The 20,614-nt window shown below is 38.8% G+C and overlaps 1 protein-coding gene across 10 annotated transcripts in view; it reads right to left on the reverse strand.

The window, feature by feature from the left end:
• Positions 1–20,614, reverse strand: part of Ambra1 (autophagy and beclin 1 regulator 1) — a 219,394-nt gene that overhangs the window by 118,366 nt on the left and 80,414 nt on the right. For 6 of the 10 annotated variants that reach the window (XM_051184178.1, XM_051184183.1, XM_051184180.1 and 3 more), the window contains one exon: positions 2,103–2,189. The exons of the other annotated variants lie outside the window; for them this stretch is intronic. In XM_051184178.1, coding sequence (XP_051040135.1) covers positions 2,103–2,189 — 87 coding nt within the window. The remainder of the gene's footprint in view (positions 1–2,102; positions 2,190–20,614) is intronic. 10 annotated transcript variants of the gene reach the window in all.

Consider the following 20,614-nt stretch of genomic DNA (forward strand, 5'->3'; position numbering starts at 1 on the left):
TAATACAGGACATAACTAAAAGGAAAAAGAAATGAAGCAACACGTGAAGAGATGATAACAAATGCCCTCCTACTGAGGAGTTGGCTCAGCCTCAAACGCCCACAAAGTATTCCAAGAGAAAATCTTAAAGTGTTTAAGAAGCTTCACTTTTTGACCCTTCACTAGTAAAGAAATTGGAGTAGGAATAAATAATAGACTGTATGAAAGGACAACATCTATAACCTATGCTTTCTGAGGCAGAGGCAGGAAGATCACAAGTTTGAGGGCAGCCTTGACTGGCTGTATGGTGATCTAGGAGTTAGTCCAGTCTGAAATTTCTGAGAATAATATTTCTACTGCTGTAGGAAAAGAGATGTTTGTTTGTTTCCCTTACCTTACCTTTCTTTTTCCTTTTCCTTTCCTTTTCTTTTCTTGAGACACACTCAGTCTCTCTATGTCTATGTAGTCCTGGCTGAAACTAACCCTGCAGACCAGGCTGGCCTCAAACTCACCTGCCTCTGTTTGCCAATTACTATGATTAAAGGAGTGTGTTGCCATGGCCAGCCTAAAAAGAAACTGTTTTATCACAAGAAGTTATATTGAGTGTTTTAAGGTTCTTGAAAATGTGAAAATTTTCTTTCCCTTTTCAAGGGCTTATACATTTTCCACCATAATGTTTTCCACCATAATACGTTTAAAGACATTGCCCTTGCTTCAATCACCATCTGAATTGCCTATCTATTTTTAAAGTTCTCATCTCTACTGTCTGGACTCTCAGATTTACTACTTCTAGGATATGAAAAACAAAATAAGTATCTTGGGGAGGATGTGCACTATCAAGGGAAAACTGTAGCAACAAAAAAAAATTTTTTTTTTACTATCCCAGCAGTCAACTTGGTCTAACGGTATTTCCAGGTAGACAGGAAAGCCTGAAAAACTCATTTAGTTTTATCTGAGCTATACTGCTGTCTTTTCAAACCATTGCAAAATATCCTTTTCCTTTGTTAGGAATATTTTGTTATTTAAACAAGTCAAGTCAGCCCTTTCCAGATCTCTAACAGTCATCAAATTCAGCTATGACAACCACATAAGGCTGCTCTCTATTGACAAATGTAATACAGCAACTCAATACTCCAGCCTTAGTTTTGTTATCAGCACCATCATCAGCACTAAAGAATTCAGTTTGATCCCTTAAACTCATATGAAAAAATGCCCCCCTCCCCTGTAAAAATTTCAGGCCTAAGGAAATAGACATTTGGTTGAGTGGATAAGCGAGCTTGCTATAAAAGCAAAAGAACCTGAGTTCAACTCTCTAATACCCATGTAAAATGTGGGCATGGCCCAGGTAACTATAACCCAGTACTGTGGGGTCGAGACAGGTAGATCCCAGGTTTGCCTAGATATAATATAATGGCAAGCTTCTAGTAAGAGATACTTTCTCAAAAGTTTGATAATAATAATAATAGTGATAGTTAGTAATAATAATGTGGAGAACAAGAGGAAGACTCCAAAGTCTTCCTCTGACCTCTGCATGTACCCACACCACAAACATAAATGTGCATATAACTAACACACACACACACACACACACAGTCTTCAATAATCTTTCAACTGTCTTCTAAAACAATATAAAGCTAGTACTTCAGTAAAATGACAACTTATTTCACTCAATTATTCTTTCTTCATCTCTTCTTTTGGACAGATAGCATCCAAAAACTGGCTTGATTTTTACCCTTTTGATATTCTAAATTTGTTTAAGTATTTTCCCTACAAATAAAATGTTCAAAACTTTGACTCTCTTTTGGCTGTCCATCTGATGGGTAACAGCCTCTTGAGCATCTATCTGGGGGAAAAAACCTATGGCCTTCACAGGTACTCCCTTTAGTACCTACTGACAAATGGTGAGTCCCAAAGGACCAGAGCTCAATTGTTATCCTCTGTCACAGAGATGCTGTTCACTTACCTGCAACAATTCCCAAACACCTGAAATACCTGCCTTAAAATGTAACTGAAGAGTAAAAGAGCACCAGGACCAAAGAGGCACAGGTAGGGCTGCCCCCAACTTGGCAACCCCAAGGGCCGCCCCTCCCCCCTCCTAGTGCCATTTCTCACTTTGGCCTTACCTCGCTGGGTCTGGGTAAATTGGGTGCTCTCTGGATCCTGCTCCATCATAACGGGATAATGAAATGAGGGAAGACTCCAGCAGCCTCCTAGCAGAGATTAAAAAAATGGCAATAATCCCTGTCAATTACCAACTCAGAGGTCAATCATAAGGGAAATGGAGGAGAAGTAAAACATCCCCCTTTGCAGCTAGCTAGCACCTATTATCCGGGGTCATAACCTTCCAACAATCTAACTATATGGAAACAATAAATGAAGAGCTACAGAGATCCCATACTGGATGTGACCACTGTATTATGCTGAATACTGCTCTTTACAGCACTTCCAGCACACAAACAGGAGGCTAGAAGCAACATGAGAGGAAAATGAGGCATACACCACACATTTATACTGGTGATCAGCTTTTGTACACCATCAGCCCACATACCCTCATCTTCCACTCTTTCTGCTCTACCCACACACACACCCTTTTTGTGAGAAAGAGTGTACATATCCAGGACTCACTTACTAACTGGCAAAAACCTTTCCTTCTATCATCCAGCCCCATCATAAATTCAACTGATAGTAACACACATTTTATTAGGCAGTTTTTGGGGTACCATGCCTAAACATACCCACAAGGTGCTAAGAATTACTACATACAGAAGAACACTGGGACTAGAGATTTAAGTATACAGGCCCATGACACACAACTATTAAGGATTCCCATGAAGACCTACTTAAATTCCCAAATGCTTTGATTCTCCATGTTGTACTTTTACAACCTTCCAGAGGCGAAGTAAGAAACAAATGCCTACTGCATGTAGCCATGTTGAGCAATTGCTACTCGCAAGCAGGAAGATTAGGATCCTATCACTCAGTTACAGCCAATTATTACCATGCTACAAGCTGGGTTCAGTATTGCTGCCTTGTCTGATTTTGTAAAACCATAAATCTGGACTTTGCATGAAATTTCATTGTTAAGTTTTAGTGAACTTCCCCCTTTAAATATAACAAAGGCTATTTAAATAAGACCCATCCAATAATAGGTGTGGTTCAGGGGCTTCCTAGTCTACCATACTACTTCCCAACTCATGTATGCTTTGCAGCTGGTCACAACCCTAGCAGAGAACATATCTCAAAGGAAGTGGTCTCAGAAAAAATGCATATTGTTCCTCTCCAGCAGCATCTTGCCTGGTTCTCCCAGGAACAGGTCCCAGGCTCCCTGCCAGATTCTTCCTTAAACAGATCTGCAGGATAAGAACGGCAGCTACCCTTCTTTCCCAATTGGGTTAAGACAATTCAGTATTATTAAAACCAGCTGGCTTTAGGTATGGTCATGGGCAGTCACTATCTCAGCAACCTGCCCACAACGGCATTACCAGTCACAGCCAAGACAGAAACAACTGTTGCTCCATTTCCTCAGTTTTAGCCTTCCTGCCTAGACAACCAACCATTAAAAGTATGTTTTTGACCAAGACATGACCACACATCAAACAACCTCCACAGTCAAATGGAAAGAATACCATATACTCAACTGGGAAGAAAGTAATACATCTTCTCTCTGTCAATACCATTGTTTGCAGAAATGTTATACTTCATTATTCGAAACCATACTTTTCCCCCCACAATCCAATGTGTCATAAACTGGGATGTTTCTTATTTTATGTGACACAGATTAAGTGACATATTTCTTCTTTTTCCCTACCATCATAACAAAATTAATAGCATGTCCAGGTCTTCTAAATACAAAATGTTTTCAATAGGTAGAGAAAATGTGAAGTATTAATACACAGACTAGACAATAAAGGAAAGTCAGTTAGTGAGAAGCTTGTACAGGTAATTTGCTTCCTCTTTTTAATGCCTTATTTCTTAACTGATACATAAAAACATAAAATTGTACAGATTAGCAGAGTACTTTGTAGTATCTCAATTCATAAATACACTGTGTCACGTTTAAAACATGTTTATTTCCTCAAATATTTTATCGTTACTATTGAAAACTCAACCCCTTTCCGGTTTTTTGTGTTTGTGTGTGTGTTTTTTTTTTAAATATACAGTGTATCATTTGTTATTATAGTCACCTCCTCTGCAACAGCATGCTTTTTATTTTTGTTGTTGAGACAAGGTCTGTAGTCCATGCTGATCTAGAATAAAAAATTTTCTTGCCTCTGCCCCCAAAATGCTGAGATTACAGACAGGTTTCACAAAACCCAGCAAAAACTTTCTGTTCTTCCAGAGGACCCATGTTCAATTCCCAGCACCCACATGGCAGCTCAAAACTGTCTGTAACTCCAAGATTTGACACCTTCACATATACATACATAGAAGCAAAACACCAATACACATAAATAAATTATTTTTAAAACCCACTAATTAACTTGTGTCATCCATACAGTACTAAAAATATCATTCTCTAAGACCAGGGTGAGAAGTGAAGAATGAAATCAAGGTCTAGGAGCAGCTGTCTTCAAAACCCTGGAAACTTATTCACTCTATACTAAAGTGCTCTGCAGGTGGTGCTGAATACCCCTGAGCTCTGTTACTCTCTTAATAGCTGCTTCATATGGCAGACACCCTTTGGTGAGGACAGCCTTCAGAGTGACCTGCTTCAGTGTCTGTGTAGAAAATGAACCTGATAAGTTAGGAAACAAATATTGCTCACTGCAAACTATGTCATGGCAGTGACAGACCTCAGAGAGGGATGAGATGCTTATCAGGAGATGCTAAAAGAAGACTCCTGAACTGGAACAGTCTGGATTACATGGCGTCAATTTTAGTGACTCCATTTGATATCTCGCATACTCCAGCTCCCACCCTAACTTTCTATTTTAATCAGGAAGGCTTCTTGAAATCAGAATAGCATCAAAATGTTAAGCTTTGTCTCTGGAGAGTCCTTGATTGGGATTCTCTTGGAGCATGCATCCCTTATGTCTACTTATTCCAGAATCCTTTTATACCAACATTTCCTCTGACTATGCAATGGGACTGGCTAACCAATGCTCATACATTTGTATGTACATACATACATACATACACATATGTATGAGATAGAGACTTTAACTGCTAATAGGAGAGAGAGAGAAAGAGAGAGAGAGATTGAGATTTTAACTGCTAATACATGAAATCAAGAGAGTCAATCCAAATAAACAATGTTTCTACACATACACAAATAACAGATGAAACAGAAATTCTTCGAAAGGAATAAAATGGGGCCACTCCAGTTGATGTGAAATAAAGAATGAACTGGAGTTATGAGATAAGTAGACATCATCATTACCATGCTTAAGATTCTCAAAGTATTTTCCCTCCTAGTACCAACTGTTTGCAGGGAGAAGGAATAGAAACGGCATGAATAAATGGACAAGGGTAGCAGCTGTGCACTTTCTGCTCTGGTACACACAAATCTGACTTGACTTAATGATCTATCATGCAATTTGATAATGTGAAATCAGGAAAAGCTGAAGGAAGGTTCTGCCAAATTTGTTTAGGCTTGAAGTTGCCATTTCTTTCTGACCTATCTCAATTTGGAAATATTTTAAAGAGGTACCAAAACTCTGACAGAAAGGAACAAACAAAACAATCTTTTCTCTAACAGCTTGCCTGCTTAATTCTCTACACCAGTTGTGTCTGGGTGAAGTACAAGGACCATGTTACTTTAACTCACTGGAGACCAGGAAGAAAATACTATAATTTATCCTTTATGTGTAGCCATGTATGTTAGAAACACAAGGACTACTTAAAAGCCTCACTGCGCTATCAAACTTGAGATTATTCAATATTAAAACAAGTTAATAACTACAAATATGAAAATATAAATGTAACAACCATAATCAGTAACTATAAAAATCATATATATAGACAGAGCAAAGAAAATAACAAAACAGATGTGGCAAAATGCAAATATTTAGGGAATGTGGGGAAAGGGCATTTGAGAATTCTCTGTACTATTTTTGTAACTTTTCCACAATTTTTTTTTTTTTTTTTTTTTTAATTTGGGGGGCAGAGTTCTCTGTATTGCTTTGGAGCATGTCCTGGAACTTGCTCTGTAGACTAGGCTGGCCTCGAACTCACAGAGATCCACTTGCCTCTGCCTCCCGAATGCTGGGATTAAAGGCATGAGCCACCAATGCCTAGCTTCAGGTATGATGGCTGGCACCTGATTCCGTACCATTGCACTACTGAAGCAAGAAGACTGCCATGAGCAGACTGGGATTCAGTGTGTGAGACCTGTCAAATAAATAAACTAAATTAAAAGTTAGATATAGTGGCTCATATCTGTGGTTCCCAACACTCAGAAGGCCAAGGCAGTAGAACTGCTGTTGTTGAATTGAGGCTAGCTTGGACTTCAGAGTGAGACCCTTTCTCAAAATCAAAAACAAAACAAAAAAAACCAATCCAGGCAAGGTGGTGCATGCCTTTAATCCCAGCACTCAGGAGGCAGAGGTAGGGGGATCTGTGTGTGTTTGAAGCCATCCTGATCTACATAGCTAGCTCCAGGACTGCCAGAACTACCTAGAGAGGGCCCTGTATCCAAGAACAAAAACTCAACAAAGAAAAAACAAAACAAAGAAACCCAAAAAGATATAAGAATGGTGGTGCATACAGTAAGTTGAAGTTGAAGTTAGAAGATTCAGGGTCACAAGACCCATCCATCATGGGTCTACATAATCAGTCCAAGACCAGCATGGGCTATAGGAAAACCTGTCTCAAAACCAAAATACCAATTAGATATCCAAAATAACAGTTAAAATATCCAAGAGTCTGAGGATATAGCTCAGACAAGATAGCTAGTAGTAAAGGCACTTGCCATTAAGCCTGGTGACCTGAGTTCAATCCCCTAGGACCTACACTGTGGATGAAAAAAACTGACTCACAAGTTGTACTCTAACCATCTATGTGAAGTGACATGTATGTGCATGTACATACATACAAATAAAGTTAATTTAAAAATTAAGTCCAATATAGAAAGTCTTTTAGATTTTTAGAAATTTTAGAAAAATCTAAAAGGAAAAGACTAAAAGTAGAAATTTTCAAAATAAATAACATTTTAAACCCTTTTAATAGGTTTACTTTCATTATTTTAAAGATTTTACTTTTTTTATTTGTAAGGGTACTTTGTCTGCATGTAACTATGTACTATGTGTGTGTGTGTTGCCTGCAGAAACCAGAAGACCAAATCAGATCTTCTGGAACAGGAGTTACAGATGGTTGTTAGCCACAATGTAGGTGCTGGTATTTGAAGCAGTATTGGCTTCTGAAAGAATAGTCAATGCTCTCAAATGTTAAGCTATCTCTTTACCCCCTACTTCTGTCTTTTAAATTATGTATATGCATGTATGTCATTATAAGGTTATGTGCACATGAGTGCAAATGCCCACAAAAGGGGACATCTGATCCCCTGGAGCTAAGCTGTTTAGGTGCTTATGAGCTGCCCAATGTGGGTACTGAGAACAGAATTCAAGTCCTCTGTCAGAGTAGTGTGTGCTCTTAGCCATTGAGCCATCTCTCTATCCCCTAAAAAAATTTTATTGTTGTTGTTCTTTTTTTGTTTTGTTTTGTTTTGTTTTGTTTTTGAGATGGTCTCTCCATGTAACCATGGCTATCCTCTAACTCACAGAATCTACCTGTCTCTGTTTCCCAAGTGCTAGGATTAAAGGCATGCATCACCATGTCCAGCTTAAAAAAAGATTTAAAACAGCAACTTGCCTTACTGCCCTAAAACACATTTGATAACCCTAGGTCCTGAGTTGAGCTTTTAAAATAAACTTTTATCACATATGTGTGCTTGTGTACACACACACACATACACACACACACACACACACACACACACACACACACACACACACGATATGCAGCTGTTTTTGGAGATAGGTACCAAGGCAAAGTTGAATGCTACTGAGAAAAACAAAGCCTAAAATATTTACTAGCAACCCCTTTTAAGAAAAGGCTTGCCTGCTTCTGTTCTAAAACATGTGCTTACATAAAATAACTTGAAAGATAGCCTGGCAAGGTAATTCTAGCTACTCCTTGGTTATTATAGCAATATCAAAAGTTAAGAGACCAGCCTGGGAACATAGCAAGATGGGGGGCAGGAGGGAGAGCTGTGGCTGGAGGATATGACTCACTGGGTGAGAGGTGGGAATGGGTGACTGTGGGAATGGGAGGGAGCAAGATTCCAGGCTACGGCTTGCTAACTCTGGTTGATTTCTAACATCTCACTGAAATAATAAAAGATTATTAAGCTCTGCAGAGGGCACACGTGAACAGGAGCACAACTCAAGCTGTACAATTCCTAACATTTTGTATGAATGTTCTAATATTACTGATATTTTTAAGAGGTTCTCTGTTTCCCATATATGTTTTAATGACTAGGAAGACAAAAGAGTAGAAGAAAACTCTGGGAGGAAATGTGGTCAAGGAGTATAAGACAGATCATCCAAAAGAAAGAACCTTCAGGTGGATCTGGTGGCACGTACCTATAAATCCCAGCATTTGGGAAGTGGAAGCAGGAGGACCACCTTCAGCTTAGTATGTACTGGATCCAGCCTGGTCTACAAGAGACCCCATCTCAAAAATAAAACAATAAACCAATAATCATCTTTCACTTTAAATTTAATAGACATTAGGATTTGGGAAGTAGAAAGTCTAGGTAATAGTCTGGTAAGAACACACAAACCAGTGACAACACCTCTTTACAAAACAATTATACCCTAAGGATCCCTGTTGTCAGATTACAGAGAAAACCAATATCCTAAAGCAACAAACACATCAGACTTTCTCTAACCAGTGCAAACATCAAGTGTCAGAGCTGTGCAGCCTCTACAGACAGAAGAGCTCACATTAGCAACTAAGGTGCCACTGGAGCCCCATGCCTTAAGCAACACTTCCCTTGCCTTATCTGTGTGACATCTACTGTTTAAATCCAAACCAATAGCATCTTCATACCTAGAAAAACAAATTTAAATGCTGTAGCTTGGCATAGAAAGTTTTGCAGTGAAATTACTCTTTCCTTTTAGATCGTCTATTCAGAAGTTTTCACACTTTCTGTATCAGAACTCCAGGAACACTAGACTTTTGTTTACATGGGATCTACCGATACTAAACCTTATTTGAAATTACAAATAGGGGGCTGGAGAGATTGCTCAGTGGTTAAGAGCACCAGCTGCTCTTCCAGAGGTTCTGAGTTCAATTCCCAGCAACCACATGGCAGCTCACAACCATCTATAATGAGATCTGGTGCCCTCTTCTAGCCCAAAGGCATAATGCAGGCAGAACACTATCTGTATAATAAATAAATATATCTTTAAAAAAATAGAAAGAGCACATACACAGGAATAGTGGTCAGTTATATAGTATCATCACATGTCATGTGGTCTACAAAACCCCACCAAACCTTTGTGAAAGAAGGACATTTCTCAACATTCATAAGAACCATTAGACTTCTGGGATTCCCTATCATATTTTGAGAATCCATGTACTAGATAAACGTGTACACTCTCTTGTTATTCTACATTTATTCTCTGCAGAATATTCCCATAAAAATCCTTCAAAACTCCACCAGTATTGTGTGGCTCCTCTCTTAAAAGACTGAGATCTCCTGGGGCTGGCCATGGTAGTGTACACTTTTCATCCCAGCAATAGGAGACAGAAGTAGAGACAGGTAGATTTCTGTGAATTCGAGACCAACCTGGTCTACATTGTAAGCTCCAGGCCAGCCAGGGCTGCATAGACAGACAGCCTTTAAGAAAAAAAAAACAAACAAACAAAAAAAAAAACCAAAAAACAAAAACAAAAACAAAACAAAAAAAAAAAAAAACCAAAAAACCTTCCCCTTGTGGTTATTTATAAATATGTCTGTGTCTGCTTTTAGACTTACAAGCTACATAAAAGCTAGTATTGGTTCCAAGTCATCTTTTTATCTCCATCAAAATTCACATCCTAATTAACATGTAATGGGAGACAAATAAATATCCAAGCCCATGAATCAGCAGGCAGTCTAACCAGACTGGGAAGAATAAGAAAGGAAGTGTATCTGATTGTTCTTTACTGACCCCATGAGTCTCGGACAAGATATGAGATGTTGAAAGACACACAATAAAAAAAAATTCCTGAAGGAAGGGGGTTTTCAGAAACTGCTTGCATCACCCTTTATCTTTCAGGTCACTTAAGCCACTCACATTAAAGTGCTGACATAGTTGTCCTAATAAATAAGTCTGGTCCCTTGGAAGCTCATTAAATCATAAAGCCAGAGGCTGTCTTCTTGCCTAAGAAATGACCATTGGTGCTCTAAACTGTATGTTCTCAAGAGACCTCATAAGGAAAGAGGGCAATGTTTGGAGGGGGTGAAGGGGCAGTAGGTCAACTCGGATATATTGTTGCTTGCTTCATTTTTTAATCTTGCTCTGCAAGCTCCAGATCTCTGTCTCAGCGCATGCCCAGGATGGGAGATGACTTATTCTTTGTTTAAAAAAAAAAATTGTGTGTTCTGAAATGACACCTCTATTATGATTTCCAAGTTGACATCTCTGATTTAAAGCAGAGGCATCAAAGCCTCCCTATTTCACACACTACCAATTATCATTTAAGTTATCCAACGATAGGTATTCATCTGATCACTGCAGGGCCCCATAATTCTAAGAGTGCACTCTCATTATGTGGTGTAGTTGCCAACAGAACTGACAGACAATCCTGTCCCTGTTGTGTGGACCAAAACAGGTTCACAGCTAAAAGGGGGTGGGGAGTAAGTCTGACATATTAGAGAAAGAGCTCATGTTTGTGGTATGGATCAGCTTTATTTACTATGACCAAGCATAAACAATCCAGGAGACTCAAAACAATGTCCATCACCAGAAAAGCACAAAAATTTCTCTACCAAACATTAGTGTATTCTCCAATATCTCTGGGCAGTGAGCAACAGGTATTGAAACATCAGAGCATACAGTAATCTAGAACTAAAAGCAAAGAAAATAGAAACCAAATTTGTAGCTGTGGTAGTTTGAATGTATTTGGCCCCATAAACTCATAGAGAGAGGCATTTACTAGGAGGTGTGGCCTTGTTAGAGGAAGTGTGGTCTTGTTGGAGGAGGCAGGCTGACACACATTTTTAATCCAGAATTTGAGACTGAAGGGCACATCTTTAATCTGGGCCACAACTTCTGTTGAAAGTGTGTCACTATGGGGGCAGGCTTTGATGTTTTTTTCTCAGGCTTCATTTAGTGTGACAGTCAGTTGACTTCCTGTTGCCTCTGAGTAGGACTCTCAACTCCAGCACCACATCTGCCTACATACCACCATGCTCCCCATCATTAATCATAAATGGACTGAAATTGTAAGCTAGCCACCCTCAATTACATGTTTTCTTTGTAAGAGTTACTGTGGTCATGGTGTCTCTTCACAGCAACAAAAACTCAAACCAAGACAGCACTTAATATGTAATCATGATCTAGAATAAATCTTGCCTGAAAAGTCAGCCAGACCCCTTTGGGAACATCTGACCCTCTGTTCTTTGTTAGCCAGTTATTTTTCATACCTCTGAAAAATGAATGACTCAGTTATTAAAAACCCTCCACATGTTATAATATAGTTGTCAAACTTCAATATATAATATAAAAAAATCACTTTTGTCTACATGTAATTCAAAGGTACAAAGTGATCTATACAATGTCTATGGGAAATTGGGGGGTGGGTCTGTTCACAGACCCCAGACCTGTTTTTAAATCAGGAATTTAGATCAGAGACTTTTTCACTAGATATTTCATGAGAGAAGATCTATAAGCAAAACAAAACACCTGATACACAGCTGGTTCCATATACTTACATGTATATCCCACAAGCTGCAGCTGAATGTACCTTAATTACCAGGCAACATATACATGGAGGGATGAGGCAGTGCATCCTAATTCATTTTCCTAAAATCATGAAGTGATTTACAGAATTCCACAATTCTGACTTCTGGGTTAACTTTATTCAGAATAATGGATAAATCTAGAAATCTACCTCAAAGCCCGTTAATTCTACAATGGTATTGGTTGATAGAACCAATACCAAGAAACACATAAATATCTTCTAAGCTGGTTTTCATATCTCTATTCCTAAACTAAATATTTAAAAATTCTTAACGAAGGCCAGTCATTAAAAAGAAATAGCCAGGGTTGGAGAGGTGGCTCAGCAGTTAAAAGCACTTCATGTTCTTCTAGCGGACCTGGGTTTCACTGCCAGACTCATACATATTGTGGTTTACAATCACCTGTAACTCCAGTTCCAGGGGATCCAATGCCATCTTCTGGCCTCCATGAGCACCAGGAATGCACAAGGTGCACAGACACACATGCAGGCAAAACTACCAGATACACAAAATACAATGATAAAATTTTTTTAAAAAGTAACAGGCTTTGACTTGACTGGCGCATACTAAAAACACTATATAACAGGAAGAAAAATCTTAAAGCCCAAACCAAAAGGGCAACAAGAGGAAGTCAATGAAGCCTTACAGTAAAGTAAAAAAAGGAAGCAGAGTGAGCTGGGCTTTACTAACCATCTCACAGAGGCAGCTTTTCCAGCTCAGATCTTCATGTAATGAGTTTCTAAAGTCTATAGAAATAGACAAGAGGGCAAAGACTCCAGCTGGGTCGCAACAGTCCACAGTTAGTCCTTGAGCTCACACAAAATTGGAAATACAATCACTTTCTTAAATCTAAGGTTAGTTCTGACTGATTCTCTTGGTGACATTTGACATACTAACTTGCCTCTGGGGATGTACCACTCTGCTCTGCCACCTTGCTCTTGATTAGCAACTACCTTGAGTCTTTCTGGACTCCACATCTGAGAATCCAATGGAATGATTTCTCTAACATTTCCCTCTGTCTAGACAACATGAAATTGTCATGAGTGACACCAAAAGTACAATTAGTAGAGAAACTGCAATTTCCACTCTCCTCCTCCGTTCCCCCAAAGAACTGCACATTAACGTCCTCCAACATGTCAATCATACTACCCTGATAAAGATTAACTCCGTGGAGTCTGGAAGCCATTTCATTTCCAGCTAGCTAAAATTTTTGTAGCCCCCACTATAATTAGAACATGCAAATTGCTTTCTTTTTACTAGCACTAATGGCTATAATTGAAGTGATCTGAATGTCTACTGAATGGATACCTGCGTTTAAAAAAAAAATACTTATAAATACCACTTTATCCAGCTGCATTTTATTTAAGAAAATCACAAACAATAGAAAAAAAGACAAAAAAGGGAGGAGAAACAATGAAAGGCATGATTCAAGACCACCAGAGCCAGGTCTTTTGTAACTACATTAGAAAATACTTTGCAGCCACTGCCAGTTCCTTCTAAGATGTCTCATTAAAACAGCAGACAGATGAACGGACAACAAATAATGAAATATTTTATCAGTGTTTTCTGGAGGAGGGTTCCCCAGGGGACACTTGACGATTTCTGGAGACATTTTTGGTAGTTGCAACTGGTTTGGGGGAGTGTTACTTATGTAACAGCAGGAATACTACTAAACACCCTTCAAGGCATGAGACAGCCTCCCACAAGGAAGGATTATCTAACCCAAATGGCAAGAGTGCTGTTGCTGTTAAACTTCCCTGACATACTTTAATGGTCTGAGTCTAAGCAACAGAAAAATGGACACAATCTGGTACCTGAGGTTCAGAATCAGGCAGACTGCAGTTTAAGCTACACCATCTCTTATGCTTTGTGACCTTGAGTTTATTCTCAGCTTCCATATTTGATTTTTTTTTTAATGAACTAAGAACACATGTAAGACTGAAAATGTAACTTAGTGACAGAACATAGCTGAGTCTAGCATGAACAGGATCCTGGATTTGATGTCTAACATAAGATTAAAAAAAAAAAAAGAAGAAGCAAACAATATTAAGCAAACAGTCACTATGTAGTCCAAAATTCAGACAATTTTTTTCCTTGAATTACAACGACTATATGACAAGAATATATTATATGCCGACCACTTAAATCATGGGCATCTAAATGGTGTTTTGTCAGAAAGGTACTTTGAATACAAATACTAAAAAGCTTAAACATGAACCCTCAAAACCACAAGTACCACATCCAAATAAAACCTTGCGAGAGCAGTCCATCCAACCAACAATACACATTATAAATACCAAGTTCTTGCCACTGGTTACATTGTCAGTATACTCTGGAGTGTCCTTATCTAAAATGCTTAAGGTCAGAAATATTTCTAATTTCGGAGGTTTTCAGATTTAGGAATATTTACAAAGACTTTATGGATTAAGGAATCTGAAATCTGAGCAAGGCATGGTGGCACACACCTCTAATCCCAGAACATGGAAAACAGAGGCAGGCAGATTATCTCAGTTCAAGGTCAGGCTGGTCTACAGGGGGATTCCCAGTATAGCCAGAGCTATATAAAGAAACCCTGCTTGAACCACCACCACCACCACCACCCCCCCCAAAAAAATCTCAAATCTAAAATATGAAAAAAGTGGTTTTTTGTTTTGTTTTGTTTTGTTTTGTTTTTGGAGAAACAAGTTTCCCTAGGTAGTTTAGGCTGACCTTTTAATAAAGATCCTCTGGGATCCTCCAGAAATACATTAAACAAACAAGTGTGGTATCACATGCATATCTCTAATTCCAGAAAAACTGCTAGCAAAGAGGAAAGCTGATTAGAGCCACTGGCCAAGAAGCAACACTTCAAAGTACTGAAAATGGTCTAGGACTCAGAATAAAATGCATACTGCCTGTTGAAGACTTGACGTGCATGCTGTAATTTGCAGAACTACATGTAAGAAAGCCATATGTGAAAAAGCCCTCCATGTGACATGAACTCCCTAATTTTGTACAGCCAGGCTATTTGAGCTACAAACTTTCTTCCTACTCCAGTGATAAGTATATAATTTTCTAATAAACTGTCTTTCCTTTTACTAGTAATCATTCATTTGTCTCTATCCAAATCCTTCTTCTGAGACAATGAACAGGAACCGATTTAAAGGCACCTATCAAACCCTCAAAGCTGTGGATAAATAATACCCTAAATAATCAAGATTCAATGCAATCCTTTCAAATTGCAACTGCACATTCTTTCTTTTAGAAACAGAGGGGAAAAAAATCTTAAAACTCTATGGAATCCCAAGTACACTAAATTGTCAAAGTAATACTGAGAGAAAGAAGAACAAAGCTAGAAGCCTTACATTTCTTGACTTCAAAACACAAGAAGAATAGTAGCTGCCAGGGGCTCATTGAATATAGAATTTCAATCACGCAAGACGAAACACTTCTCAAGATTATTGTATAAACCAGGCCCCATGGTTCAGGCTTGTGATCTGAGCTATTCACAGGGGTAAAGGAAGACTGTAAGTTCAAGGACAGCCTGGGAAACCTTAAGAAACACTGTTGCAAAATAAAAACTAGGGCCAATGAGGTGGCTCAACAGGTAAAGGGGCTTAGCCCAACAACCTGAGTTAAATCTCTGGGATCCACTTGATGGAAGGAGAAACTGATTCCTGAAAGTTGTCCTCTGACTTCCAAGTATGTGACACTATGGCATCCTTTCCCCACATATCAAAATAATTAAATGTAATTAAAAATGTTTAATAGGCCTTTAATCCCAGCGGATCTCTGTGAGTTCCAGGCCAGCCTGGTCTACAAGAGCTAGTTCCAGGACAGCCTCCAAAGCCACAGAGAAACCCTGTCTCGGGGTTGGGGTGGGGGATGTTTAATAGCCAGGAGGTGGTGACTCACACCTTTATTCCTAGCAATAGGAAGGCAAGGAAGGGCAGGCAGATCTTTGAGTTTGAGGCCAGCCTGGTATACAAAGAAAGTTCCAGGACAGCCAAAGCTACACAGGGAAACCCCCAAACCAAGATAGATAGATAGATAGATAGATAGATAGATAGATAGATAGATAGATAGATCGATAGATCGATAGATCGATAGATCGATAGATATAGATACATAGATAGATAGAGATAGATAGATAGATAGATAGATAAGAGTTGTTTTAAAATTTTTAATAGCTGAACAATGGTTATTCATGTCTTTAATCCCAACACTCAGGAGGCAGAGGCAGGCAGATTTCTGTGAGTGAGGGCAGTGTGGTCTACAGAACTAGTTCTAGAACAACTAGGGGCTATTACACAAAGAAACCCTGCCCCCCCCAAAAAAAACAAAAACAAAAACAAACAAACAAACAAGAGTACAGACAGAGCATATGCAAGGTTCCAATCCCAGTACCCTCCAAACCAATCAAAGATATACTATATAGTAATGTGCATATAACTAATATTACACTATATACTTGAAAATGAGTATAATCTATGTCATGTATACGTGGAGGTGTCTATTTGCCACCAGAACAAAGAGAAAATGATAACGAGCAGAGAAGGAAGCTGCAGAAGCTGGGAATACCTGTGTGAACATGTAGAGGAGAAAAAGAAAAGAGGCAGAAAGACTCATGCTCACACCTTCTGATGCAGCAGAGCAAAAGGGCATAATGTCAACAAGCTCAACTATCAATGATGGTCACAATTTCAGCCTTGGAGTCTTTATTAATACAATTTTCCACTTTTGCTCTCACTTGATTTTAATTTCCTGGCAGGTAACAACCAAATCATGTGCCCACCCCTGTCAAAGGAGAAGATTTTATGTAGCTCACTCACACAGTCCAAAAGAAGGTAGTTCTCATTCTATGTAACTTCACAAAATGGAGAACTGCTCACTCAAGTGAGGCTCATCCAGCAAATCAGCTTGGAACCCCCTCCCCCTTCTTTCCCCTCTGGAAACAGAGGAGGAGTTTGTTAATTGGTGCTATTAAAAAACCAGGCAGCTTCTTAGGTGAGAGGGTTGACATGCTGACAGCATGGAAGCCTCTGTGGCTCAATTAGGTAGGGGCAAGTGTACTGATGTCCAGTACCTCCCTTTGGCAAAACTGCATGGGGAAGCACACAGAGAAATGCTAGTGTATATACCGTTAACCACCAAAATGATGCAATGATCTCCACATAAAATTGACAAGTAGGAACCATGAAGTCAGCCTAGTGTGGACTAAGGCAAGAAAGCTCATGCCAAACCAGATATAGTAGTGCCCATTTGTAAATCCAGCATTGGGAGGCACAGTCAAGAAAATCAAAGTCAGCATCAGCTACACAGGAGTTTGAGGCTAGTCTGGGTTACATGAAACTGCCTCAAAAAAAGAGAAAAAAAGAAAAAAAAAGACAGTTTTATGTTTTTCTCCAGCACCCATGAAATCCCAAATTTAGGGAGGAAGGTAGAGGAAGCAGTATGGAAACTTCAAGGCCAGGGCAGGTATGCCTGTAATAAAACAACACGAGTGAGACAGAGGACAGAGGGTAGAGGATCACGAGTTTTAGGCTCCCAGTCTTGACTCTATAGCCCCTGACCAAAAAAAAAAAAAAAAAAAAAAAAAAAAAAAAAAAGAATCAAAGGAATTTATGCCTTGGTTTGAGGAACAACCATTTATCTGCTGCTGATTAGTATTGATATATTGCTATACCCTTTTTTTTTTTTTTTCAATAAAATCCAGATTTATGTGGGAAGTTGAAATTTTTAGAAACATCTTAATGGACAACCTACTTTGAAGACTATCTGTCATCTCTAGATTAATTTTATAGACTCACTCAATGAAGCACTGAACAGATTCTGTGAATCTGTCTGTTCACAGAAAACATCATCAGGAAAGAGCAAAGGGACTAGAAAGATAGCTCAATGGTTAGGGCATGGCTGCTCTTACAGAGTTCAGTTCCTTCGTACCACCTACATCAAGAAGCTCACAACCATGTATAATTCCTGTTTTAGGGGATTTGGTACCTCTTAACTCCACAGATAGGTGCGGGTGTATACATACATACACACACATACACATACACACAAACACACACACAATTTTTATAAATAAATAAATGTGCTGGAACACACCCATCCATCAACATACATAAACACACAAATGCAAGACAAATCCAAGAGGGAAAACTATTGCATAGCTCTACCTATTACAATAAGAAAAATATATTGTGCAAACAGAATTCCCTATACCTGGTATTATGGTCTTGAAACACACTCCAGTGTATCCTTCAGAATAGTTCTCTGAATATAGTAGACAGGGGGACTAAAAGGAGGAAGGATGAATACATGGTAAGTTTCAAAGTATTTTCAGCTCACATACAGATTTCATCATTGTCACCTTGACATTCCATTCCCCTGAGCTGACAGAAGGATTACATCTTTTCACAGTTTGGTGTATACACAAAGCACATGGCCTGTTCTACACCATTCAGACTCAAGAGAAGGAAGAGTGATAATTTAGCTCAGCCCTACCAGGTGCTAATCTGACCAACAGTGAGAGAAGGGTTGTCTGTCAGGCACACTACCTGGACAACCTGGAGGCTCATCCCTTCCCAAGCTGCCTCAATGACACAAAATTCCCAAAGCAGACTTAGTGAGGCTAGATGAATGCTTCAAGATGGATAATGTAAGAAACAAGAAATTCTCAATTACTTATGCCTGCTTTTAACCATCATGAAAGTCTCACAGGAGGTACTGGGGATGTATTGGAAAGCTGAAGCAGAATCTTTTAGCCTGGGAGACACAGAGAGCCTGTTAGGCGCACGCACGCGTGCGCACACACACACACACACACACACACACGCACACACGCACGCACGCATGCACACAGCACACAGACTAAAAACAAAAGATAAAAATCTACCACCTACAAAAAACAAAATATTTACCTTGTCAATGTTTATCTTGTCCTTTACACAAAGTATGCCAACCCATAATGTACAGGAAGGTAAAAGATCACACCTGGATTTCAGACTGATTAGGAGGTAGAGATATAGTTTAATGGTAGAGCATCTTTTTCTCAAACAGGGCCTTAGGATAAATTGCCAGCATTTGTCTCCAAAAGTATAAATCTGTAAACCTAAACCTTGGGAAAATGTCAGGAGGACAGGTTGGCTAGTCTTGGTTTGGTTTTGTTGTTGTTGTTTTGTTTTGTTTTTGTTTTTTGTTTGTTTGTATGTTTGTTTTTGTTATTTTGTTTTTTCTCAAAACACTGAAAAAACAAACCTCAAAGTAGGTGAATAGAAAAGGTACCTCTCTTCTCTTTATCCTTACACTCATATTACCAAAGAGCAATGGATTGCTGACACCTCAAATATCTAAGTCTACTGTCTTATAATTAGCAAACAGCTGTCTGGATGTTCCAGTCATTTCATAAGAGACAAAGACCCTGTGGTCTCAATGTCAGAAATGCTAGTATTTTCTCATATGAACATATGAGTAAGGAAAGTATATAACACCTGTATTTAGGGTCAATGTAAGTCTTTCTCAACTTATGTTTCTGAAAACCCAATGATGGGAGAATTTACTATTATTAAACCAGACTGTGGGGCAAAAAAAAAAAAAGAAATATAAGAGTACTGATCTTTGAAATTATATTCAATAAAATAAAACAGGAAATAGGGATTTATTTTATACCACCTTAAATTAGTAATAATGAACATGCTATAATTTTCATTTGCCATTAACAGTCATACTTATCGATCCTGGCAATTCTACTTCTAGAAATTCATCTTCTAGGAACATACAAAAATGCTCCAGCAGTACAATACAGAAACAGAAGCCATCCAGATCAGATCACCAGGGAACAACTATGACTAGAATATCGTGCCACTGTTAAAAAATATCGAACATGGCAACATGCCCATGACAGTATGAGAAGAAAATTGAAGAACAGACCAGGAGTTATCTCATTTTCACAAACTGAGAGATGAACTGTTTTTATCCACATAGAGGACAATTGGAGTTACACAAATTGTTCACAGAGATTATCTTTCAGCACTGGCTTCACAGAGAACTTCACTTTCTATAACTGCATATTTCTGAAATGTTTTGATTTTTTAACAAATAAATTATTAGTTCTTTAAGCAACAGAACCCAGGCATTTCCATTTATGCAGCTTTGTCCTATATAAATTTTCCAGGTTCTCCCTTCTGTATAATTATAATAATACTTCTTCTGATTTGGGGATTGTGGGAGAGCACTGTTGAAGATGATTGATTCTCTCATTCATCCATTCAGCAGCCCTTCCCACACACATTCAAACCCTTCTTATTTTTCCCTTTTCCTTTTTTCTTCTCCTCACTCCAGTATTGGGAATGAAAGGCAAAGCTTGACACATGCTGGGCAAATACTCTACAACAGTGCTATATCCCTGGCCCTTAAGCCTTTCTTATTCTGACAGTTGATGGCTCTTGCCTACTGACTTTCACCAGCCTTAAAACACAAAATAATCTACAGATATGTGAACTGGCATAATTTAAGTTACCCCACTTTTTGGTCTATTCTCTGCCAGCAGCCAAATAATCTTTAAACAAGGTCTTTAGGAATATGGTAAAACATTTGCTTAACATGCCTTAGGTTCAACCTCTAGCACCACCCAAAAATAACAATGTCAGATCTCTCTCTCTCTCTCTCTCTCTCTCTCTCTCTCTCTCTCTCTCTCTCTCTCTC

The sequence above is a fragment of the Phodopus roborovskii genome, unplaced genomic scaffold, assembly GCF_943737965.1.
Source record: "Phodopus roborovskii unplaced genomic scaffold, PHOROB, whole genome shotgun sequence".
In the NCBI taxonomy this organism is placed as follows: Eukaryota; Metazoa; Chordata; class Mammalia; order Rodentia; family Cricetidae; genus Phodopus; species Phodopus roborovskii.